The sequence below is a fragment of the Bidens hawaiensis genome, unplaced genomic scaffold, assembly GCF_021521415.1.
Source record: "Bidens hawaiensis isolate Kalapana, Puna unplaced genomic scaffold, B.hawaiensis_p1.1 tig00043463_1, whole genome shotgun sequence".
NCBI classification, from domain to species: domain Eukaryota; kingdom Viridiplantae; phylum Streptophyta; class Magnoliopsida; order Asterales; family Asteraceae; genus Bidens; species Bidens hawaiensis.
The window spans coordinates 97,153-123,054 of record NW_027505831.1 but is presented as its reverse complement, the minus strand read 5'-3'; the positions used below and the strand labels follow the sequence as shown (position 1 = coordinate 123,054).

General features: G+C 36.3%; 2 protein-coding genes and 1 pseudogene across 3 annotated transcripts; 1 reads left to right on the top strand and 2 right to left on the bottom strand.

Moving 5' to 3' along the window:
* The first annotated feature begins 648 nt into the window (after positions 1-648).
* On the top strand, positions 649-1,441 carry LOC143615517 (uncharacterized). Its single transcript, XM_077088625.1, has 2 exons — positions 649-1,222; positions 1,306-1,441. Exons 1-2 carry the CDS (start codon positions 959-961, stop codon positions 1,420-1,422), a joined length of 381 nt encoding a protein of 126 aa, XP_076944740.1. The 5' UTR covers positions 649-958; the 3' UTR covers positions 1,423-1,441.
* Positions 1,442-1,682: 241 nt separating this feature from the next.
* Positions 1,683-3,723, bottom strand: LOC143615508 (beta-fructofuranosidase, insoluble isoenzyme CWINV3-like). Its single transcript, XM_077088617.1, has 5 exons — positions 2,840-3,723; positions 2,601-2,759; positions 2,279-2,517; positions 1,984-2,074; positions 1,683-1,907 (listed from the first exon to the last, which is right to left on the bottom strand). Exons 1-5 carry the CDS (start codon positions 3,719-3,721, stop codon positions 1,701-1,703), a joined length of 1,578 nt encoding a protein of 525 aa, XP_076944732.1. The 5' UTR covers positions 3,722-3,723; the 3' UTR covers positions 1,683-1,700.
* A 17,305-nt stretch (positions 3,724-21,028) lies between these two features.
* LOC143615514 (putative splicing factor 3A subunit 1) lies at positions 21,029-23,320 on the bottom strand (annotated as a pseudogene). The gene is made up of 2 exons (XR_013150489.1): positions 21,725-23,320; positions 21,029-21,627 (listed from the first exon to the last, which is right to left on the bottom strand). The product of XR_013150489.1 is annotated as a putative splicing factor 3A subunit 1 (transcript).
* Positions 23,321-25,902: the final 2,582 nt, after the last annotated feature.

Below are 25,902 nucleotides of genomic sequence, written 5' to 3'. Positions count from 1 at the left end.
ATATGATACGATCCAACGACTCATTCCATTCTTGAGCGTCTATAGAGTGGATCAAGACCGCTTTGATACCACTGTTACGAACCTTGTTCGTTAATTAAATGGTTCAAAGAAAATAGACGGAAACTAGAATAGAATTCATAGATTTTTGGAAGAGACTTTGATTTATCAAATCATAATATTTTCATTCATAAGCTTCATACTAAACCTAAACTCCTTAAAAAGGATTACAAGAACAAGAAAACAGGAACTGACCCTAAACGTGAGAACATGGGTCAAACTAACCACCCACTACATGCAAAATTAATAAAAATAGATAATTAAAACATTAACTAGTAAAAGCACATAACAAATCATTAATTACCTAAGACAGTACTAAAGTTTCACTTATTTCAACCTACACCACCAGCCATCTTGTCACTTCTGGTCATGTGTTAGAAATTATTTTCTTGCCTAATTAACGCCTAGTTCAGTTTGCAGGAAAACCAGAAGAGAAAGAAACAAAACAGACAACCACTGGATCCAATGCAGGAAAGCCAAAAACAACTAATCCTAGACCAAGGATTCCCGCAAGATCGGTAACCCCTAGTGGGAGGTCAAGCGGTTTGTTCATCGACCCAAAAAAGAACATAAAAACCGCTCCACGATCACCGCCAGTGTCAACAAGCTTAGTGTTACTGATCTCACTAACAAACCTATCATAACTCCAACTTCAAAACCGATAACTGAAAGAGACAACCGCTTCAATCACTCGGGTTTGACTCAATCAAGAACCACACAGAAACCAAGAGGTGTTTCGCCTCTTGTAACATCTCGGGTAACCCAAATTCCTGGATTTTCAGATGAAACACCGCCTAATCTAAGAACGGACCGATCTGTTTCGGCTACAAGAGGACGAGTGGTTAACCAGACTACTCAAAACACCCTCACAGCTGCTAGCCAGAAGCCTGAGGCTTCCAATATGAGAGCATCAAGAAGGCAGTCGTGTTCACCGAGTGTTACCAGAGGTCGAAAAGTGGCTCCCACCAGTGACGAAAGTGTGGCCACCGTGAATGCTCAAAAGGGCAGCACTAGAATGTTTCAATCAAGTAACGGAGGGCAGATTCTTGGAAGCAGGATGGTGGATAAGCTTATGAATGCCAGAAAATCAGGCTTTGAAGAGAAGAAACTCAACGGTTCGATTAATGGCTATGGCAGGATCATATCCCAAGGTTCACTAGATCTGGTATGAATTTACTTTTGTTCATCATATAATTCTTTTCCATAAAGAGATTCGGCTAATAATCGATCTATGTTTTATGATTCAAGGAAACAAAGAGAGATTCGGTTCACTACCGTCAAGCTGGAACATCGTTGGGAAGGAAATCTACATCTACAACCTACACTTCTAGTACAAGGTCAAACGGTGGAAGCTATCGATTTTAGTTCTGTTTCAACATTGTTGAAGTGTTGGTATTTTGTATTTGATCACTGATATATAAATTGATTTGAACTATATACTTAAATGGTTGATAAGACAATATAATATTTTAAAGTACCGATTGTAAACTGAAATTTATAATCATTCAATTTGGGTTTTTGCTTATTGAGAATATTGGAAGTTCATTAAATTTAAGTAATGTAGTACTGATAATAATCATTAAGTATTCAAAGAATTCAAATCACATAATTAATATCCAAAATAAGATGCCAGCCATCTTCAGTTAATCTGTAAACCCAATAGTTTCCTCAATGTTAATACTTGCTTTCTTCACACTCCAAGCGCTCAGCTCAGAGATCGTCACACTTTCTGTTCCATAGTTAAATGCAAACAAATGGGCATCATCTCCAATGGCTAGTGTCGGATAAACCCTAGATGTGATGCAAGTCTTTCCTCCTCCTCCAAAGCTCTCAACTATCGAGTGATCTATCTGTGCATATCCAAAACAAAATTACATTAGACCTTAAATTAAAAAAATATTTAAAAAAAGTTTACCCTTTACACACCAATGTTCTGAGTGATATTTCATCTTGTTGAGGATCTATATCAACAAATGCTCCATACGTCGTCTTCTCAAGTCCATTTCTTGTAGAAGACCTGGAATATGCAAGTTTTGGATAGGTTAATTGGTTAACATTTGAATTATAGAATAGAGAAAACCTTTTTTTACATAACTACGAGAACTCGTTAAAAGAAAACTATGCTAACTAGTTGGACCACTTCAAGGAGTAAAACAAGGGGATTAGTGTGCCACCCCTTGAAGGTTAAGCAGAGATAATTGAGTTGGAACAAAAAACTAACCGGCTTTGATCACTACACATTAGCACAAAGTATCGTCCTTTATTTTGAAAAACCCGAAAAAAGATTGCAGTTTGTTCAGTCAAGTCATGGGAAGCCAAAGCTAACAGTCCAAACGGCCCGAATTTGCCTTTCTTTGATGCACCCATTTCACTGCACAGAAGCTGCAGGTCAATCCCACTCGGGTCCAGTTCTTCAGCCTCTTTTAAGTTACTTAGTTTGAATGATATCGCCACATCAGCCTATAAAATAGCAAATTAACACGAGTACGCACAAAAGAACCCAAAACAAAGTTGGACCATTAAGTTAAGACATCATAACTTACTTGCGAAGCAGTAATGCCCTGAATTTCATGTAACGATCCACCTTCAAGAATCTTATTTTGAAAACTAACTTCGTTTTCATGTAACTCTTCAATTTCTTCAATAGGCCATTGTATGAGTTGCTTCTGGTTTTGATCCAACCAAATAGTCCTCGGAAACGACTGCATGATTTCATTCAAAAAATATGATTAGCATAATTTTTTTTTAAAGTAATAAATAATGTCAATATATCTCTCATTACCTGAAGTCCTGCCCAACCTCTAGCAATAAAATCAGCATCAGAATCAGACTCATGCACCCAAGCAATTAATATCCTTCTGTTTTTCGCAGGATCAAAGAAAGATTTCGAAGCGTAGTACTTCCCGTAATCTAATCTTAAGGAGTCGAGCGTCAATTTGTTGTGAGGAACATAGTTTTCATTATCAGGATCGTAACTACCAATCAAGTAGTAGTCTCTTTGACCCTCAATTATTCCCACCTTCAACACATGCTTTACCTTAGCATTCATTAAATAATTTTCTTTCACAGACGTATCGACTCCGTTGGTGCTACCAACCATCACGGGAAAGAAATCAGGGCATTCCCATACCCCAGTGTTCGCAACTTCATAAAGTGATGATTCGTGTATACTCCAATTAACAAAGTCCTCAGACCGGTAAAGAAACGCGATCCCCGTCTTACCCTTCTGACTTCCAACAATTATCCTCCATTTTCCATCGTCTCCCAACCACGCCGTGGTTGGGTCTCGAAACTCGTCGTGTTTAACCCCGTCAGGGAGGTTTATGATGGGATTGCCAGTGTACTTGACCCATTCTCGGAGATAAGGATCAGATAAGTCTTTTGGTACCGCGAGGTTTTGGACTTGATGGTTTTCGGTATCAAGTCCTGTGTAGAGTATGACAGGTTTGTTTCCTGGGAGAATCGTAGCGGAGCCAGACCAACAACCCTTGACGTCGAAGGGTTGGGTTGGGGCAAAGGCGGGGTCGAGTTGGGTCCAGTTTATCAAATCACGTGATACCGAATGGCCCCAATACATTCGACAATCGAAGAACGGGTTAAATGGGTTGTGTTGATAAAAGAGATGGTACACTCCATTGTAGTACATTGGTGCTGAATAAATCATTAACATATATATTATACCCATAGTTATGTTATGAACAATGAAAAATAAAGAAGATATTAAGCCTAAACTCAGTCTACTTGTTTCATTGCAACAACAATTCTTTGTTAATTTTCAGAATCACATATTTTAGAACTACTATGATTAATTATTAATTAACTACCTTATATATATTATATTATATAAACAAAAGAAAGTAGATAGGAACAATAATTGACAACAACAACATGTGGTGAGAATTAAGTACGTACCATTAGGATCTGGAATGATCGATCATCCACCAATCAAACCATCATCAACCATGCGTCATGTAAAGATCAATAGTTAGAGAAAGAATTAAATAAAGTAAAAACATGGAAGAGAATGATTAAGTTATTGATCACAAACCGTTCATCCAGTTTTTGGGAGGCTGAAAATGAAAGGCCGTCCTATACGGCTGCTCCGATGAGATGGCCGGAAGTGATACCGATAGGACTGAAGAATGCATTGCGGCTCGTTGTTGCAAGATTAAGATCTTTTTATTATTATAACTATTGTGAAGTAAATTATATAATCCTCTCTTAAGACCGTGTGTGTTGCCCACCAAAGTCATCATCATCTTATATATAGAAATACATTAATTTGCTATCTGTCTTTTTTTATTTATTATATTTATATTCTGAAACACGTAAAGAAACAAACGTCACCTATTTTACTTCATCATTTTGATATGTATATTTAACGAATTTAATACGTTTTCTTGCCAAGTATTTTCAAAAGTAAAAATTTTAAAATATTAGAAAAGTCAGTCGTTTTATATATAAACATTTTTTAAAGATAAATAAATATAAAGAAATTTGTTTGCTTATTTTCCTAACTTTATCATAACTATAATATTGTTCAAGATGAATAATATTGCCGTACGTAAATATATCCTAAAACTGATATTATAATTTATTTTTATTGAGATAAATTACTTATTAGCATTAAAATATATAGTTAAATTAATAATCTATTAATCTAAAAACTGTTTATTCAACATTTCATCTCATAAAAAGTCGGACAGATCTAATTTGGATGCGAAACCAAACTTTGTTACAGTGATTTATTGTGCAAGTGTGCAACTTTCATGATGAATAAGCATTTCGTATTTTATATTGTACTATTATTACCAAGTGGCACATCAAATGCCTTCAGATACGCACTTCTTTCACGACTGATGAGATACAAGATATTGTATACAATGTAATCAATATTTGTATATTCACGTGAGTGACTCATTGTTAAGTCATGAAACAACTTAAATAAACTAGATAGATAAGGAATAAGGAACCCTGTTCACGCACAATATGTTAGTAAAACACGTCTTATTTGATTATTTGTTTGATTATAAAAAAATGCAAAAAGTTTAATTGTGGGTTTAATTAAACTAACGCAAAACTAAATTGCAATGAAATTAAGAAGCAATAACACGAGATCGATTCACAAATACGAAGAACAAACACTCACTTCCGGTACCAATATGGCTATGACATTGCAAACTTAACTTAATGTAACACTGATTAATTAATTAGCTACATAGACGTATGTCACGGAGCTATCCCTTTGACTCCGTGTGGCACCCGAAGCCCAGCCAATCAGTCGGTTCAGGATCAGGGCTTGCTGGTTTCGTCCTGCCTTGGACTCATCAGGCGAGCGGCAACATCTCGCAACCAGCGATGCGTTCGTCGTGCCAGCACAACTAGGCATGTACGCCTTCCTTCCCGCTGAGGCCGTGCCCAATGAAGTCCGAGACGAGCCAACAAACCCAAGCATTGCAACACAAATTAAGCATCTCGATCTTCAAATATTTGGTCCATGACACTCTCCCACCACCATAACCATGCACGTCCTCGTGCATGCACTTGTCGTCTCATACCGACGTGCAAGACTTAGACGTTGGTCTTCCCCTATGCCATGCATGTCTGAAGGGCAAGCTCGCCGTCCCATACTAGCTCACTAGCCGAAGCCATGCGTTTTGAGAATGATTCACTTTGATAAATGGGACACCCGGTAGTTCAGCCAAAATGTGAGTTAGCCGCTTCGGTTAATTATGCCGTCAGATTATATGACGCCGACGTTAGCCAAATTAGCAGACTTCAACCCAGATTACGGCTCTGCCACACCGTAAAACTTTTAACACGAACACGATGTCCTTCACCTCACTGGACTAGGGCGGAGCTCACGATCCCATACTCGCGGCTTACAAAGACCATTCGATCTTCTCCTACCACCATTGCATAATTCATCCTCGACATTTTTAAGCTCTTTTTGGTTGAGTGTACACGTTCCAACGTATCCGAGGTTCGACCTGCTCTGATACCACTTGTCACGAAGCTATCCCTTTGACTCTGTGTGGCGCCCGAAGACCAGCCAATCGGTCCGCTCATGATCAGGGCTTGCTGGTTTCGTCCTGCCTTGGACTCATCAGGCGAGCGGCAACAGCTCGCAACCAGCGATGCGTTCGTCGTTCCAGCACGACTATGCATGTACGCCTTCCTTCCCGCTGAGGCCGTTCCCAATGAAGTCCGGGACGAGCCAACAAACCCAAGCGTTGCAACACAAATTAAGCATCTCGATCTTCAAATATTTGGTCCGTGACACGTAGCTTAGTTCATACTCACCACTAATCTAAAGCATGATCTACGTACTTACAATGCTATTGTTTGTTCACTAACTATGTTAATTAGGGGTCTATTATGCACAATCAAATGGCGTATACTAAGCTGTCTATCAAACTAACGCAAACAGTGACAGATCTAAACATCAATTTCAGGGGTAATGTTCTAAAATATATCTTTTACCATTTTCATACAATGTAAACCATGGTCATCTCCGAGAATCATGAAAATGTTTTAGGCCAAAGACGAAAAAATATTGGGCTTTAAATTAGTTGAGTAACTGAGTTTAAAACATTAAAAATACACATTTAAAAAAAATTACATATATAATTAAAAAAATAAAATTCAGGCCTATTTGGGTGTCGGGTCGGAGTCGGTCGACCACGGGCCCAACTTCATAGCCGGCCTTGATGTAAACCGAACAAAAATAGAAACACGATAATATATAAAACGTTTCTCTTTCGGTTTTTGAAAGCTTGAAATCGACTCATTACACCATCTTATTTTACTTTATCAAACGTTTCTCTTTCGACCGCACAAATTAAAACATTGTTCAAATACTCATCACCCATTCGATTGCACTAATCTTTCTTGATAAGATTCATTTTAGAAAAACATCTTTCAACGATTGCGGTGCAACCGGTAAAACCAACGCTAACTTCAGTATTTGATAAACCAAAGGAAAAGCGGCGTTCTTTCTGGTTTCCACCATTATACGAGTAAGGTCACACATTATACCCAATTTTGCAAATTTATCATCTTCCTTTAAAGTGTGATAAAATGGCGTAAGATCATCCCCCAAAATACACCATCTTTCTTCATTACTAAAATCATTCGGATGCATCTAATAAAATGTCACTATCTTAGATATATCAAACTTAGAAATTGAATCGCAAGGGTTTAAACCAGACATATTTTTTTTAGCAAACTAGTCGAGACCTCACTGAATCTAAATTCATGCCAATCTATTGAATTGTTTGAATTTTTATGTAAAAGATTTATATTTTCATGTTCTTGAATTTGCATATCCAAAACCATATTAAAAACTTCAACCTCAAAATGATGTCGAGTGGTGGTGTTTGGTGCTACGTTGTTTGATGTCCGACTAGTTTCCAATTTCCAAACAACGAGTATAATTTTTGAAAATGGCTAATGAGATTTATTTGGTTTGGGCTTTAAACTTTGATTGGACTTAATTGAGTTGAACTTTTAAATTGGTTAAGCTTTAAACAAATAGAACGTTATATTTTTCAGGGGTAATGAAATACAAAAACCTACCCAAAAAATGAAAAGTTGAGGGGTAGCGGAGGCTACCCCTAATTTAAAGTTAGGTCTGTCCCTGAACGCAAAACTAAACGCATGCTAATAGTTAATTATATTCACATGTTTATGGTTAGACCATTCTCTATGGTCGAGTTTGGGGGCGGCAAAAGGGTGGTATCCCCTTGGAACACCGCCGGGGGGGGCGGGGGGGCAGGCTGGGACTGGCGATAAAGAGTTGGGAGGTGGTGTGAAGACCAGGCGACTTTGGGGTGGGGCTATGGGCCTTTTGCCGAGTTAGGCAAGTCCAACGGTCATATACCGATATTAAAAAAAAAGTAAATAAAATTAACTTTTTATTTAACCCCAAAAAGTATCTTCTCCAACACACATCTTCTCATCCAAAATATACCTTCTCTTTCAAAAAAATTCTCACCATTTCACAACAATGAAATACAAACCCGAACCTGAACACAAACCTGATCCTAAACCCAAACCCGTGGGATCCGACTCAAATCTGGTGGAGTTGTTTGCTTGCAAATAACGACCCTACTAACCCTTTTATGCCAACGAACGAGGTCTTTACCGACCCGTAATTCAACCCCCGCAAACGTTCGCCGATATGTTATTACCACCGGAACTACCATATATGTCTTCGCAAGTAGCCGAAACCCAAGTATGCGAACCACAAGTAGCTTCTACCACGTCAAAAGCGAAAGGAAATCATAAAAAAACCTCAAGGTGAAACAACCAAAGCTAAAGGCGATTGAATGAAGTGGCAAACGAATGAGGAGATTACGTTGACACGTGTGTGGATTGACTTGTCTGAAGACTCGGTTCAAGGTAAATTATAAAAAAAAGTTATTTATATATGTTACATATTTTATGTATTTGCCGACTAATACAAGCCTTTTATTTTCATCTAAGATGACGGTAATCCTTCTCCTCATTTTTGGGAGACTATTTGTGCTAAGTTCTATGAGACAAAGGGTCGAGGTGAATACCGCAACGAGAAAACCATCTACAATAAATGGAATTAAGCTCGGGTCTTCGTCCAGAACGGCATCCACGATGAGTTTCGAATTGAGCTCGAGATTTGACAACTTTGAGCTTAACCTGTCGAGATTGTCCCGGTTAAAAAAAGAAACAAAAGAAGAAAATAAAAGGATACACTAAGAAGAATGATGCATGCGCAATATAAAGCGATTCATGATAAAAGACAAAAAAATTACAATTGAAACGGGAACGAGATATAGATTTCAAGTTCCTTGCAAAAGATCTTTCACATCTAGAACCAAACATACATGTTTTTTTTTGAAGAAAAAAAAAGAATCCTAGTCAGATACGTGATCGAAGACGAGGCCGAGGATGATGACGAGTTTTAATTTTATTTTAGTTAATTAAGTAGGTATTTATGTTTTTAATTGGCTTGCATGTTTTTTATTTTAATTTTAGTTTAAGTATTCTTATTCTTTTTAATTTTATTTAAAAAAAGAGTTTTAGCCCCTCGGGTAGGCAAACCACAGAGAGGGAACATAGGGAGGGGTTGTGGCTTTGTTTCCCTCAGTGCTCACGTGGCAAGTGTCACACCCCAACCTGCGGCAGAAATGCCGAGGCGTGAACTGATTGTCACAGCTCACAAGGTTACTATCATGCAATATTATAAGTTTCAATATCTATTTAATAATTTCAATAATAATTATTCATTACAATATCTCAAAACAAAGACAAATCAAAATCATAAAATTAATTGTCTTATTAAATTTCTTCTAGCATAAGTCCTTAAACGATCTTCTAACTTCAACTACATCATATGATGACTTGCATATGCGTTGAAAATAAAATAGTTTTGTCAACACAAGGTTGAGTGAGTAAAACACTAGATTTTCATGATTATATAATAATAAATAAAAGAGCAGACTGTGTCAAGTGAGATAAGCAATTTAACCATAACATATAAACAATCAATCAAACCATAAAGAAAGGGCTAAACCGCTGCCATGCGAATGGGCATTGGTTACCTGTAACATCCTAAAATTTTGTATAATAAGTAATATAGTATATTGATTCGTTATGACGAAAAAGTTACTTGAGTTAATAAATAAATAGTAAAATGGTACAAAGGGAAGATAAGTATGCTAATTAAAGAGAATTAAGCATGGACTAAAAAGGAAATATGGGCCTTAGGTCCATGGGCTTAAGGGAGTATAAATACCCCTTAAACCCTAAATCTTTCCATTTCCATCCAACTTATCCATCTTATTCTCTCTACACCCTAAAACACACACCCATACTTTCCAATTTCGGCCGCAAGCTAGAGCAAGAAAACCGAGATAAAAAACCTAACCTTTTAATGATAGATCTTTGGAATACAAGCTAGATACAAGATCAATACTTCATAACAAGCTAGTCGTGACCTAATAACCATATAAAGGTATGTTCTTTACATTTAAAGGTTACATTTTTATGAACGTTTTGCCATGAAACTTAACCCTAGAGTAGATCGGGTCTAGATGTTTCATAAAAATACAAACTTTATGATTAAATGAACTTGATGGACCTATGGCAATATACGGCTCGTAGATGAACCCTAGATCTAGCCTAGAACGTTTTAAAGTTATAAAGGTCTAAGCTTTATGCCTAAAACGGGATAGATCTTGAAGTCGTGGTAGTAATGAGTGTAAAACGGTTATGAATAATGTTAATAAGGGGTTAAAGGTTCATGATTTGAACCATAGAACAAGTTACTGGGCAAGGTGGACACGTAAGATAAGAAGATTAGCTGAACTGGGGGTTCTCGACTAAATCTAAGGGTTTTCGGTCAACAGCAGTCAACACGAGAGTTCTCGGTGACCATGTGTTCTCGGTCAGAAATATGTGTTCTCGGTAACCCTGTGTTCTTGGTCAAACACATGGGTTTTCGGTCAAAAAGGATTTCGTCAAACATGGGTTCTCGGTCAACATATGTTCTCTGCCAAGAGTTCTCGGCTGACCCAATTTCTATTTGGGCCTGACTCTAGTTGGGCCTAAGTGCTTAATGGACGGTTGAGCCTGACCTAAGCCCATAACCCATCTAAATTAAGCAAGCCCAACTTAGAAAATAATTTAAAATGTTAATGGAAAATGTTTTAAGATAGTTAATGAAAATTAAATTGATACGCTATGGGCTAGGGGCTGCCGCCCCTAGAACCCCGCTGCCAGGGGCGCTGCCCCCGGACCCCCGTTCGTTGAGGGCAATAATTAAACTAGAAACACAATATGGGAAATGATTGTTAAATTGATACGTGTAATTGTTATACAGTTAGTCGTGCACAACTCAAGAAGGGGATAACCATAAACGGTGAACGTAACCGCATTCAGGTGAGTATCTAGCCCCATTTCCTTGTTATATTTTCGGGGCTGTGTGCATACTCGATGTGATAGTTAATACACTTACAGGTAAGTGTATGCCATGTAAGATTTATATGTTATTTATGTATGTATATTTTGAATGTGAATGAAAGCTTGTCGATACGTGAACGATCATCGGATATTGCACGTACTGACAAGGGAGGTATGATGATAGATGAATGTGTATGTTAGATATATGTATAACATATGAGTATGTATGAATGATAAAAGAAAGTATATGTATGTTACGGGTAGGTAAAGACAGTATGTACGGAGATGAAGAAGTAAGGGATCAGACCCTAATAATATCTGAGATAGAGAAGTAAAGAGAGATCAGACCCTAATAATATCTGAGATAGACAAGAAAAGGATCAGACCCTAATAATATCTGAGATAGACAAAGGAAAGAGGGATCAGACCCTAATAATATCTGAGATAGACAAGAAAGGGATCATACCCTAATAATATCTGAGATAGACAAAGGAAAGAGGGATCAGACCCTAATAATATCTGAGATAGAATGAACAATAATTATATAGTATAAAGGTAATAAAGTATGAACATATGTATGAAATTATGTAATGATAGTAACTTAGTAAAGTATCTATTATGTATCTTTGGACGCATAATGGAAGGTAAGTATATGTATTGTATGATGTATGATTAACTAGAACTCACTCAGCGTAGCTGACTTTTAGTATGCACACAGGCGAGTAGAATGAGACAGCTGGCTTGAGCGGGGACACATGGAAGAAGAATAAGATCCTGGCATCTGAAAATATATTATGTTTTATAAGTTACGTTTTGATTTTGAAAGACAAGAAAAATGTTTCAAGACATGCTTATGATTTGATATGTAATGTTTTATGAAAGTTTTATATTCCGCGTAAAGTTTTTATTAACTCTGATTATTAGAACTATATTGATGAGTAAATCCAACGTCCAAATGTGAGGTACCGGTAATGGGTCCTTACGTTACCAAAAATGAGGTGTCGGTGAAACCATTGTCAATGCGTCGGACGCCGGCCACTACGACGGTCGTATGATCATACTAGACTGAGATTATGTTGGACCTCTTCGAATGCGGAAGCATATAAAGCAAGTAAGCACATAGACAAGTAAGGTATAAATTGTTAAACACACGTGACAACAGTTTCAAGTTGAGTAATATATATAGTAATAAAATAAATAGAACGCTGTCCCCAAAACGGTTAAAAAATTAGTTAAAAGGGGGAGTGAGATACTCACCTGATTGGATGTACGAAATATAAGTGATGATGATGAGAGAAAGATAAATCCTTCGGAATATACCGTCAAGGATTCCTTATAATGTTAAGAATTGTAGATAAACAAAGACTAGACCCGTCGGCCATATGCGCGACTTAGAACAACACTCATAGGCCACGAGAACGTAATTCATTATATTGGTTTGATTCGAGAGGTGTGGAAGGAGATGCATACGCGTTTAATTGAATTTCTGTAGGCTCTAGATAGTATAATACCTAAATAATGAAGGCGGTGCAAAAACGAATTCAAAACGCGTTATGTTTGATCTTGTTTCCTAATTGCTCACGTCGGTGAGGTCGTTATAATGAGATATACGATTTGCAATGATTCTTTCCAACTATAATACGAAGATTATGGTGCAAGGAGTCAAACGGGTCTCGACCAATTATGGATACAGGTTCGGGTCATGGTTTGGGTATGGGTAAAAGAGTTATAACAAATTTTGCAAATTGATCCTTAAATTTTAAGGTTAGGACTACAATTGGTTAAAACTCAAGTTTAGAGTGTAAATTTTATAAATTTGAAAGTTCTTTAAGACTATTAATTAAATATAATAAATAATAAGTGATTATTAACTCGTAACCGAAAACGGGTCAAACAATGGATATTATATAATAATTAGAAAACCCGAGTTGTTACAGTCTCCTCTACTTTAGGGAATTTCGTCCCGAAATTAAAATATACTATAACAACACCATTAGATTTCGAGGAAAAGAAAAATTTTAAATATAAATTTTAAAATTTATCATAACACAGAACTTTGAATAGTCAAAACTACGCTTCAAATGAAAATCCGTTAAGGACACTTATATATAGGATGTACCAGCGGCGTATCCACCATGTCCTTATCATCTCTACATTTGTACCGTTATTTCCACTACTTACGATTCTATATTATGACACATAATTGTACGCTTTATGATTTCCATGCGAGGACTTCGATAATTATGTAGGCCTCCATAATTACTTAGATCTTCGGACCGTCCCATCACGTAGGTTACATAACATTTGAAAGACATGATCTTTAGAGAAAACAAGAATCTTGATACGTTTTATTATAAATAAAAGATAGCCGTTGTGTAAGACATTGCTAACAATGAATTGAATTTTAAGTTGTTTTAAAATTGCAAAACATCTTTTGGAAATTATAGTATTGCAAACAGTTGTCTTTGAAAAGATAGATTTTATTGTATGAGCATAATCACTTAATATTAATAAATTATTAGAATTGAAATTGTTTAAACCCAAAACTCGAATAACGATTTGTTATAATGCACGATTGAGAAAAATAGGTTTAGATAAAATGACAAAACATTTTCTTTGATGAACATAGTTATGATTGATTTGATTTATCTGTTTAAAATAGTTTGATTAATTAGTCTATAAAAAATCAAATAATTAAAGTTGATTGAACTGAAATATTTTGATTGAGTTGCAAGGTAGGGTTTGTTAGGATAAGTTTGAAAGTTTTGAGCTTGATGAACATGATTGAATAGAGGGCACAAATGGTATAGATAATTATGGTTTCCATAGTTGTGACAATTACAGGTGGTAGGGTATAAAAATTGAGCAAACGTCGTAGCATGGATCTAAAATTAGACGGCATAGACCGTTGAGGAATGTCTTGTGGTAAGAGGCAATTATTAACAAGATAATCGAACGATTACATTGGGTGCAAAACGATATGAGGATTGAATTGTATAGTGATAGTGGCAAGTGAAACATAATGAGTGGGTTTTGACGTAAGGTTTCTTGGTTGAGACGCTATGTTTGTTGAAATTGATTGTTAATTTGATTGGCATCATATAGTTAATGTTTTAGGCTTGCGTTTGTTGTTGTTGTTATGAGAATGAGTAGGGGTAAAGGAATTTAATTTATTAGTGAAGAATTAATGAACAAGATTGAATTGATTGTATATATGTTTTGAAAATTGAGTGTATATTTTAGAAATCGCAGGAGCTGTCTCCTTGACTAAACGTGTGACCATGAGGCGGTTATAGAAAAATAAATGGTTGATGTAGTTTAATTCTGAGAAAACATTCTATGATTAATAAATATGTTATTTAATGAGAGGATTGGATTGTTGTGTAGATTTCATATGAGTTATTGTGTAAAATGAAACTTAGATATGTTATGTTGATGTTTATTTATAACGTAAGGATAAGTTAGAATATAAATCGATAATTGATGAGTTGATTCGATGAGAAAAAAGTTTTATCAACGTTTAATATGTTTTAACAAATTACAATTTGAGATTGAATACTTGAATATGTTTGATAGTTTATGTATATGATGTCATGAGTATTAAATTATGCTATATTATTTAATTTAATTGAGGTATTAATATTATAATATTTTGATTAGATGAATAGGTGAAAACCGGTTTCAATGAGTGTAAATTGTTTTGATTAGCTCGTGATAACCGAGTCTTGATGAATGAAGGGTTTGTATCCGATCAGGAGAATAAAAATGTTTTGAGTGTATGAGTAGATCGAATCAATAGATCTTGATTCAAAAATAATTTAGTAAATAAGGAATTGAATAGTTTAATAATAGAATTATTGAATAGTTAAATCAAATCATGAATTGGTTCGTTTAAAATCAAACAAATAAAACAATTAATGAATGTTCTTTGAGGTGTTGGGTTTCCCATGAGCTTTCCGTGATATTTTGTTTCCCCAACTTATTAGCATACCGAAACAAAAACAAATGTGTTAGTCAGCCTCCTATGAGCATTACATGGCAATGTGAATGACCCAACTTAATTAACGAATCAACGAATCAATTGAGTTTGTCGGCCCATGAGCATTACATGGGGATTTGACCGATCAAACTAAATAACGAATAAACGAACTCAAGCACAAGTAGTTGAAACATCTCAGGTATCACCACGGATGATAATGTTCCAACAAAATATCGCAAATATAACAAATTGTGCAAATGTACAGTTGGCGTGTCCATGGCGTCCCATGGGTTTTACACCCGACTAGACATTTTAAAAAACAATAAAACACAATAAAGGGTGTAACCGTTTGGCCGATTACGTTAAACGCTTAAAGTGTCGGTCGCATAACAATTCCCACACGTGGAATCTTGTCACACTCCCTAGTTCTAAGCGAAAAAGAGCAAATACAAAGCTAGTAAATTCTCAAGAAAATTTTCGACAATGAAAAGCAATTTAATAAATTTAAATAGAAATATTTTGAGGTTGAGGCGTAGCCTCAGAGTTATAAAAATATTTTGAGAATGAGACGTAGTCTCGGAGTCATAAAATATTTTGAAAGTGAAGCATAGCTTCGGAGTTGTGTGTGTTTGCATGACAATAAAATAAACAATTAGCTAAACAGTTAAATAAGTATTTAATCTAACAAGTAATTACGTAAGCTGTAACAATCAAATAGAACACATCAGGTAAACAAATAAGCACGTATGGGGTTCCTAAGCATATTACTAAGGCACCACTAACGACCTATCTTAAACCTTCGGCTATGATATCAATCTGTCACACCCCAACCTGCGGCGGAAATGCCGGGGCGTGAACTGATTGTCACAGCTCACAAGGTTACTATCATGCAACATTATAAGTTTCAATATCTATTTAATAATTTCAAATAAACAATTATTTATTACAATATCTCAAAACAAACACAAATCAAAATCATAAAATTAATTGTCTCATTAAATTTCTTCTTGCATAAGTCCTTAAACGATCTTCTAACTTCAACTACATCATATGATGACCTGCATATTCGTTGAAAATAAAATAGTTTTGTCAACACAAGGTTGAGTGAGTAAAACACCAGATTTTCATGATTATATAATAATAATAAATAAAAGAGCAGACCGTGTCAAGTGAGATAAACAATTTAATCATAACATATAAACAATCAATCAAACCATAAATAAAGGGCTAAACTGCTGCCATGCGAATGGGCATTGGTTACCAAAAATGAGGTGTCGGTGAAACCATTGTCAATGCGTCGGACGCTGGCCACTACGACGTTCGTATGATCATACTAGACTGAGATTATGTTGGACCTCTCCGAATGCGGAAGCATATAAAGCAAGTAAGCACATAAACAAGTAATGCATAAATTGTTCAACACAAGTGACAACAATTGCAAGTTGAGTAATATATAGTAATAAAATAAATAGAACGCATATGTCCCCAAAACGGTTAAAAAAATGAGTTAAAAGGGGGAGTGAGATACTCACCTGATCGGATATAATATAAGTGATGATGATGAGAGAAAGATAAGTCCGTCGGAATATACCGTCAATGATTCCTTATAATGTTACGAATTGTAGATAAACAAAGACTAGACCCGTCGGCCATATGCGCGACTTAGAACAACACTCACAGGCCACGAGAACGTAATCCGTTATATTGGTTTGATTCGCGAGGTGTGGAAGGAGATGCATACGCGTTTAATTGAATTTCTGTAGGCTCTAGATAATATAATACCTAAATAATGAAGGCGGTGCAAAAACGAATTCAAAACGCGTTATGTTTGATCTTGTTTCCTAATTGCTCACGTCGGTGAGGTCGTTATAATGAGATATACGATTTGCAATTATGCTTTCCAACTAATACGAAGATTATGGTGCAAGGAGTCAAACGGGTCTCGACCAATCATGGATACGGGTTCGGTCCTGGTTTGGGTATGGGTAAAAGAGTTATAACAAATTTTGCAAATTGATCCTTAATTTTTAAGGTTAGGATTACAATTGGTTAAAATTCAAGTTTAGAGTGTAAATTGTATAAATTTGAAAGTTCTTTAAGACTAATAAATAAATATAATATATAATAACTGATTATTAACTCGTAACCGAAAACGGGTCAAACAATGGATATTATATAATAATCAGAAAACCCGTGTTGTTGCAGCCAGTGATTTAACATTGTGGAGAGGCTTTGTAGCCCCCTCCACAAAGAATAGTCTTACCACTGTTAAGATAGTTAAGCATATGGGTGTTCAACAAATCGAATTTCGAATATTTGAATATTTTCGAATCGAATTATTTGAATTTTGAAATTCTGAAGCTAGATTCGAATTTGAAATAGATTTGACAAATTCGATTCGAATTCAGAAAAGCTATCTCGAAATTCGATTCGATTCGAATTCAGTTAAAACAAATCTATTTAAGTTTCAAAATCATTACAAATTTGAGTCTTTTAACAATAAAATGTACAAACAAATAGAATAAATAAATCATTCAATGTTATCGCATCCTAAATATTCAAAATGGTAATGTCCAGTGACATTAATTACTGACCAAAGTGATGAACTTTCAATTATTAATCTATACAACTCAAAAGATTTATATGGTTTATATTTTCATAAGTATGTATATATTAAAAAAATAAAATGTATAATATGAATTCGAATTTTCGAATCAAATCGAATTTTAAATCATTAAATCATATTCGATTCAAATGATTGAAAATCGAATTCGAACTTAAAATTCGAATGCGAGTTGAATCGAATTTCGAGTTATTCGAACCCGATTCAAATACTGAACACCCTAGTTAAGCATAATATCATTCAATAATGTTGTGATGCCACTTGTTTACTTGATAATACTGATGGAGATATTCAACTTGTTTCATAAGTATAAAATTGAAAAAAATAAAATCCCAAATAACACAACTCAATATAAATTCAATGGTCGAATACAACCATCAATCAAAGTTACACAACACAATTGAGTAATTTGTAAATATCCCAGTTGTGATCACGTGGCTTTTTGGACATGGACCATTAGCATGGCGTTAAGAAACCCTACAACTCATCTCTCTGAAATCCCTACAACTCGTTGTTTTGCGCCAGACTAACACTAGAAAAATGAGCTTTGGCAAGTTGGCCAACACTCTAGAATGGAGAGTAGCCTAAATACAAGAAAATCATCTTTATTAAAAAAACTAATTTAAAGTCGGTTAAAGATATTTTTTAACGGTAAACATCACTTTGTTAACGATAAGAATCTAATATTTTGTCCAATATCGCGCGCAAGCTTTTATTATTCATACAGCTCATAAGACGCCTCGCGCGCAAGCTGTTACTATTCTTATAGCTCGTAAGACGCCTCACGCGCAAGCTTTTATCATTCATACAGCTCGTAAGACGCCTCGCGCGCAAGCTGTTATCATTCTTATAGCTCGTAAGCCGCCTCACGCGCAAGCTTCATTATTATTACAGCTCATAAGACGCCTCGCGCGCAAGCTGTTATTATTATTACAGCTCTTAAGTCGCCTCACGCGCAAGCTTCATTATTATTATAGCTCGTAAGTCGCCTTGTGCGCAAGCTTTTATCATTCATACAGCTCGTAAGACGCCTCACGCGCAAGCTGTTATCATTCTTATAGCTCGTAAGCCGCCTCACGCGCAAGCTTCATTATTATTATAGCTCATAAGACGCCTCGCGCGCAAGCTGTTACTATTCTTATAGCTCGTAAGACGCCTCACGCGCAAGCTTTTATTATTCATACAGCTCATAAGACGCCTCGCGCGCAAGCTGTTACTATTCTTATAGCTCGTAAGACGCCTCACGCGCAAGCTTTTATCATTCATACAGCTCATAAGACGCCTCGCGCGCAAGCTGTTACTATTCTTATAGCTCGTAAGACGCCTCACGCGCAAGCTTTTATCATTCATACAGCTCGTAAGTCGCCTCGCGCGCAAGCTTCATTATTATTATAGCTCGTAAGTCGCCTCACGCGCAAGCTTCATTATTATTATAGCTCGTAAGTCGCCTCGCGCGCAAGCTTTTATTATTCATACAGCTCATAAGACGCCTCGCGCGCAAGCTGTTATTATTCATACAGCTCATAAGACGCCTCGCGCGCAAGCTGTTATTATTATAACTCGTAAGTCGCCTCACACGCAAGCTTCATTATTATTATAGCTCGTAAGTCGCCTCGCGCGCAAGCTTTTATTATTCATACAGCTCATAAGACACCTCGCGCGCAAGCTGTTATTATTCATACAGCTCATAAGACGCCTCGCGCGCAAGCTGTTATTATTATAGCTCGTAAGTCGCCTCACGCGCAAGCTTCATTATTATTATAGCTCGTAAGTCGCCTCACGCGCAAGCTTCATTATTATTATAGCTCGTAAGTCGCCTCGCGCGCAAGCTTTTATTATTCATGTAGCTCGTAGGACGCCTCGCGCGCAGGTTTTTATTATTCTTATAGCTCGTAAGACGCCACGCGCGCAGGCTGCATTATTCTCATAGATCCGTAAGTCGCCTCGCGCGCAGGCTTAATTATTCTTACAGCTCGTAAGACGCCTCGCGCGCAAGCTCTATATTATTCCTATAGCTCGTAAGTCGCCTCGCGCGCAAGCTTTATTATTCTCATAGCTTGTAAGTCGCCTCGCGCGCAGGCTTTTATTACAACATGTCACCATCATGAAGAAAACCTCCCAAAACTCAAAAGACAATAAAGACAAGGCCAAAGAAAAGGGAAAAAACCGCCTCACACCTTATAAAGTCCAGCGCTCCACCTAGACGCTTGCGCGCCCAGAAGCAACGCTGGACTTGGGGGGCTTGTAGGGGTATGGTACTAAAACCCGGTTCTACGACCCTAAATCTATTACGTTTGGCTTATTTTATTACATGGACTAATACAATGTTATTGGGCTGAGGGGGTTTTGTGGAGGTAACCCTAACTGGGCTAGGCCCATTAGGGTATCATGATGGTGGCCATGAGGCTCTCTATATAAGGAGGTCTTCACCTCCTTATTAAGGGGTCATGCTCAATAAGAGCCACCACCACTTTTTTGTGTCTGTAAACAAGAGATCTTAGGATTTCTTAGCAGTCACCTCCACACCTCCAAAAAGCCATCGCAGGTCTCAAGCAGCAGAAGAAGAAGATCAAGACGTGGTTCGTTCATCTCGAAAATCCATGGAAACATCGTCATGGATCAGGTCAGATTCATTTCGTGTTTCGACAAAGCGCACAAACGCATCCACAACACTAGCGTTTGGGATGCTTTTAGGTAACATGATTATCTTTTGCAAGGGGGGACTAATCACCCATCATCATCGAAATTCACTTTTTTAAACAAAAAAATGAATTTAAGGCAATTGAGAAGAGTGTTTTCTTTAATTACGATGTTTTTAAGTGTCAATGAGATGAGAATGCAAAATTTGGGGTACGTAAAAAACTCATTTGTGGACTTTATAATTAATATGGTTTACGAACAGACTAATCAGAAAAAAAAAGCTTGAAATACTATTTAAATGTTTATCCGAATATATCGACAACGGATTGCCATAACCTATGGTTCTTTTGTACACAATAACAAGATTCTCAATTACTACATCATTGCATTTATTGCTGGTGCCTAAATGTGCAATCATATTATGATACACCAATTTATAAAGTTGAGAAAATAACTTCAAGGTGAATTGGAAGTTGGAACAAGAAACTATGATAAATATATGATTGTAAACTGAGATTTTAAACCCTAAACCCTAAGATGAATTGGAACTGCAAACTATGATAAATTTATCAAAAGGTATTTCGCTTTGACATGATTTACATTAAATATCTTTCTAAATAGGTTTTGATAAAGTGGGTGTTAAATAATTCCCTCAAGAAGAAGCATAAATATCTCTTGAATATGATTTATGTTTGAAGTTGTAGTTAGGATTTCATGACCATCTAGAAAACACACCATCAAATATAAAGTTACATAACATGTTACAAAACCTCATCATTATCAAGTATGAGAGCTTCCAGGAGACACTAAGTATTTCTTACCTCTTCCTACCTTCGCGTTCTCTTCAAAGCCCCGCTGTCTTCTTTTCCAGATCCATTGAATTGTACCTCGCGCAATTAAACATGTCAAGTATGTATAAGAAAAAGGTCACAACAGCCAATGCAACCAATAACTTCAACAAAATAAAATCAAGAAAATAGTCATACATATGTTATACTATAAATCAAATCAACAACATAAAACCATTCACAGTCGGTATAATCTTCCTTATTCCATCAACCAAAAGGTCCAAAAACAGATTAAATGCAATGTTCCAGGAGACAGAAACGACTACTTACCTCTTCCGACCACCTCGTTCTTTTAAAGACAGAGAAAGTGTTTCACCTCCACCAATGTTGTAATAAGCAAGAGATAAATTGTCTTTAAGAAAAACCGCCTTCCCGCCCAGTTTCTGTTTGCTTGCAGGCAGATGGATCTCTCCAAGTCCAGCAATCTTCTCTTTAAAACTACTTACACTCTCAGACAAGGACTCCACGGTAATGTCCAACATTTGACCCTTGAGATTTCCTTCAGCATTTGGCACCGACACACTAATACGAGCAGGTCCCTGTCACAACATAAACAACTCCAATTAGCACACTGAATATAAGTATACATAAATTTTAAATGTAAGTAGAAACATGATATTTTTAATATAAACATACCGGATGTCGAGCCAAGAACTGATCCTCGGAGAAAAGCAAAGAATCTTCAAGTCTTTGCCTCTTTGGTTCAGGTTCTTTAGGAAGTGCAGGACGAGCTTCGTCAGACGGTGGTGGTGACTGCATTCCTTGAGGCATAGGCGGTGGAGGAACCATAGGCATGCCGGGCATATATAGACAGGGTGCAAGGGGTGTTAACTGATATCCAGCCGGTGGTGGTACCGGAATACTAGGCGGCCGATTCATCATGTAAGGATGTTGATGAAAGTAATTCATCTGCATTGGTGGCAAAGTTACAGTCCAGTATTGAGCATTAGGCGACACACAAGGGAGATTCAAAGCTAGCCCATATGGTGGAGGACTGGAAGATTCTGGCCATCAGTAAACCCGTCAATTTGATTGTTTTTCCTTTCAATCTCTGCTTTAACCGCGTTAGAAACCTCTTCCTCTGTGGTCCCAAAAATATCAGGACGGGTCCGAGCAATGTGGTCTCTCTAATCTTGGCATACATTCTCTCCTTTTGCTCTTTATACTTCGGGTCAATAAGAGAAACACGCATATGTTCTGACATCTCGTTGACCGGAATCAATTCACCAGTAATCGGTGAAACAACAATATTACTATTAGCCAGGCGTCTCTCTCCAGCTGCTAGCCTCTCCTCAGGTCTCTTATAATTCTTAACAATCCTCATTCTCAGCTCGTTTTCTTCATTGATTGAACCATCAATATTATTATTCTCTTCTTCGTCTAATATCATTGGAGGCGGTAAATCATTATCTTCATCATCTGAAAAATCTATGGTCACCACAACAGCAAAATCATGCCAGTCGATCTTGGACATCAACTGTCTTTCATGTTCTTTATCATCCTCAGCCTTTTGTCTCGCCTGCTCTTGGTGCATTTCCCACTCGTGCCGGTTTACGCACCGCTCAAGAACAGTAGACGTATCAGTCACAACATTTTTTAACTTATCAGTCAATCCATTAGTCGGCCTCAACACTCTCTTGTAGGCATCTGTTAATGATTTAAACAACTTAAACTTACTATGGGTCGGCTTCAAAAACTGAAAGTGAGGATTGTTTGTCTCTCTGCTAGTTAATCCAGTCATAAAAGATCCATTTTGTGCCACAAACTGTGCAGTGAGTTTAATTATATCCAACTCCTCACCCGTAATACATTCGGGAAGCCGAATTGTGTACTGCTCAGCCTCTGGAGGTTCCAGAACTTTCTTAACTGGTATAAACTTTGGTGACGTGTTAGTTTTCTCGGCTGCATCAGATGACTTAGATAACTTCTGACCCGGTGCTTGACTTTGATCACAAAACTCAGACAGTCGGTGCTGGTAATACGCATGATATGGATCTGAATTATTCAGAAAATTAAATTTGGGATTTGCAGCATTTTCATCGATGATTATTTTCACAAACTCGGGTCCGTGCTTTGCCACAAAGCTTACGGTTCTGTCGACTATGTTTCTGATGTCCGGTGGAGGATGTATAATTCCTATTGGTCGGGTGTGTGTGGCAATAGATGCAAGGGGTGAATTTGACTGATTTTGACCTTTAATATCGGCTTCCTGCATATGCTCGTCCTTGGAATCATTTTCTACTTGGAACGCCATTTGGTATTTCAGAAGTTACCTGCAAAGATAAAGGTTGAGTTTAGATCAGTAACACTAAATCATAAAGAGAATAAAAGCAACATAATATAGACATATATAGCTTTGTCTATTCATTTTTTATATATAATCATATATATTTGTGCGAATAAGTTAGTGTTAGGCAAGGCAGGGGTGCGCATAAAACTGGAAAAACAGAAACCAAAGAGGCTCATGTTAGGGTTTGCAGAAACCCACCGTAATTTGAACGCTAAATTTAACCACAAACTATTGGCGATTGCAGGTAATATATGGACATAGAACCAAAGTAATTAGTCATGAAGATGAAAGATTAAAGACGAAATCTGAATTAATAACAAGTTTGTAAAGATGCATACGTTACCTACGAATTTTAGGATTAAACAGCCGGATGATGATTTTGTAATTGTGACAGGATTGGATTGATCGTAGTTTAAATAGCTTGCGCAACCGCCAATGCAAATCATCACCCGGATTCAGTTACTCGGATATCCGAAATTTTGTTTTTGTTTTTGTTTTTATTCTTTTATTATATTTATATTAACTTTGACAATCACTAACACTTTGTTTCTCAATTTCATTTAGTTTTTTTTTTTTTTTTTTTTTTTTGTTATTGGAATAGGTGAATTCTTATAGATCCATTCCTCGGAGAAACCGGACATTATAATTTTTCATCATCCGGCTCAAGCAAGAATAAAAAGAACTAACTGAATCCATATAAATGTTATCTAGACACCCGTATATATGATATATGGATGCTTTTGTGTAAGTAAAATAAAAATTTTACTGGATTCTTCTTTCTGGAGTTGAAGTGAAACTATCAAGTGTTAAAGGAGGAAATGGAAGGAAAATAAGAGATGGAAAAACTATATTGTGTTCCCGAGTTTCATTTAAGAAAGAAAAGGTAAGGAAAAGATAAAAGAAAGAAAAGGAGGGGAGGGGATCGAGAGAAAGTTATGAGTAAAATACGAGAACTTGTATCTATCCAAAATGAAAAGATTTGGAAGGAAAGAAAATTGAAGAGAAAGAGGAGATGCCAAAAGAAAAGATAAGAAGAGAAAATTTTCATTTCTTTGCATTTCTTTTCATAAATAAACTCGGGAACACAGCGTAAAAAGAATGGGTGGTAGGGTTGTCGTAACATGTTAGACACGACACGATAAGACACGACCACATGCGGTACTAAACACGAACACGACACGATAACTAATCATGTCATTTTTTTCCAAACACGAACACAGACCTGTTTAGTAACGTGTTAACATGTTAAGACATGTTAAGGGACATGTTTAAATATATAATGAATAATATTTATGTAATGAAACAAAAAATTTCAAAACGAGCATACAAGTCTTAATTAATACATAATCTATAACATATTTGAAACGAAAAAACAGAAATCCATACATACTTAAAGACAAAAAACCATAGAAGCAAATCATAACATTCAATAAAAATATAATATCGGTTTTCGACGTGCATGAGTGAAATGTCATATATAAGTATGACTTTTGGTTCAGGACTTTAGGAGTGTATATTTATTTATTTTTTTAAATTAAAATCAACACAGGTTACTAACTAGTCTTTAACCTGTTAAGACACGAAATTAAAATGTCTTAAGCAGGTCAACCTGTTTAAGACACAAAACCTGTTAAGCTCAAACTTAAACCTGTTAAAAACTCATGTCGTGTCGTGTTAACAGGTCTGTGTCATAAATTGACAGCCTAATGGTTCTGATCGGAAATCTTGACGGATATATTACTAATGGAACATGGGCCCACACGCCAATCTCTTAATCTAATCAACTACTATCACCGTCGATAATGCTTTCTCACCAAAAGAAACACATTTTTAAATATAGCATTAACCTTAAAAAATGGATTGAATTTTCTTTTATGGTTTCCATGAGTAATCCAGGGATTATCGATGGAACGTTGTCGTCCACAATTGTTTGTCGATGATACCCATATGTTTAGTAGCGCGGAGAAGATGATCAATTGTAAAAAAAAAAGATCCTTGTTATTATTACTTAACGATTAGAGAAGAGTGATGTTGTTAGTATGATGAAACTCCAATAAGCATGTACTAAATATGTATGTATTGAAAACAATTTACTTCACCCTAATTATCATAATCAACTTTTACATCCAAACAATCAAACACCTTATTACTATTAAGAATGCGAGCAACGAAACACGTAACCTAAATATCTAAGGATTTGGCGTGTTTTAACTTGAATTATACTTAACTGGGTATCATATCGTGACCGGAAACATAAAATCAAGTTTTTATTGTTATAAATTGTTTCAAAGTTGTGGGTGGTGGTTGTTCTATGGTAACTTAAAGTATAGTGTTCTAAAATTCCTTTAGGTGTGTTGTGTTGGCCCATTACAAATAAAGGACGTCTTAGTGGTGTAAAAATATGATGAATAATGTGTAAAACAAATTGACAAGACGATTTGGTTTTATTATTGTCACCTCATGTTAATGTAAATAATTGGTAATGTAGCTTGCCGTATTTTTCAAAAAGTTTGAATAACCTTGA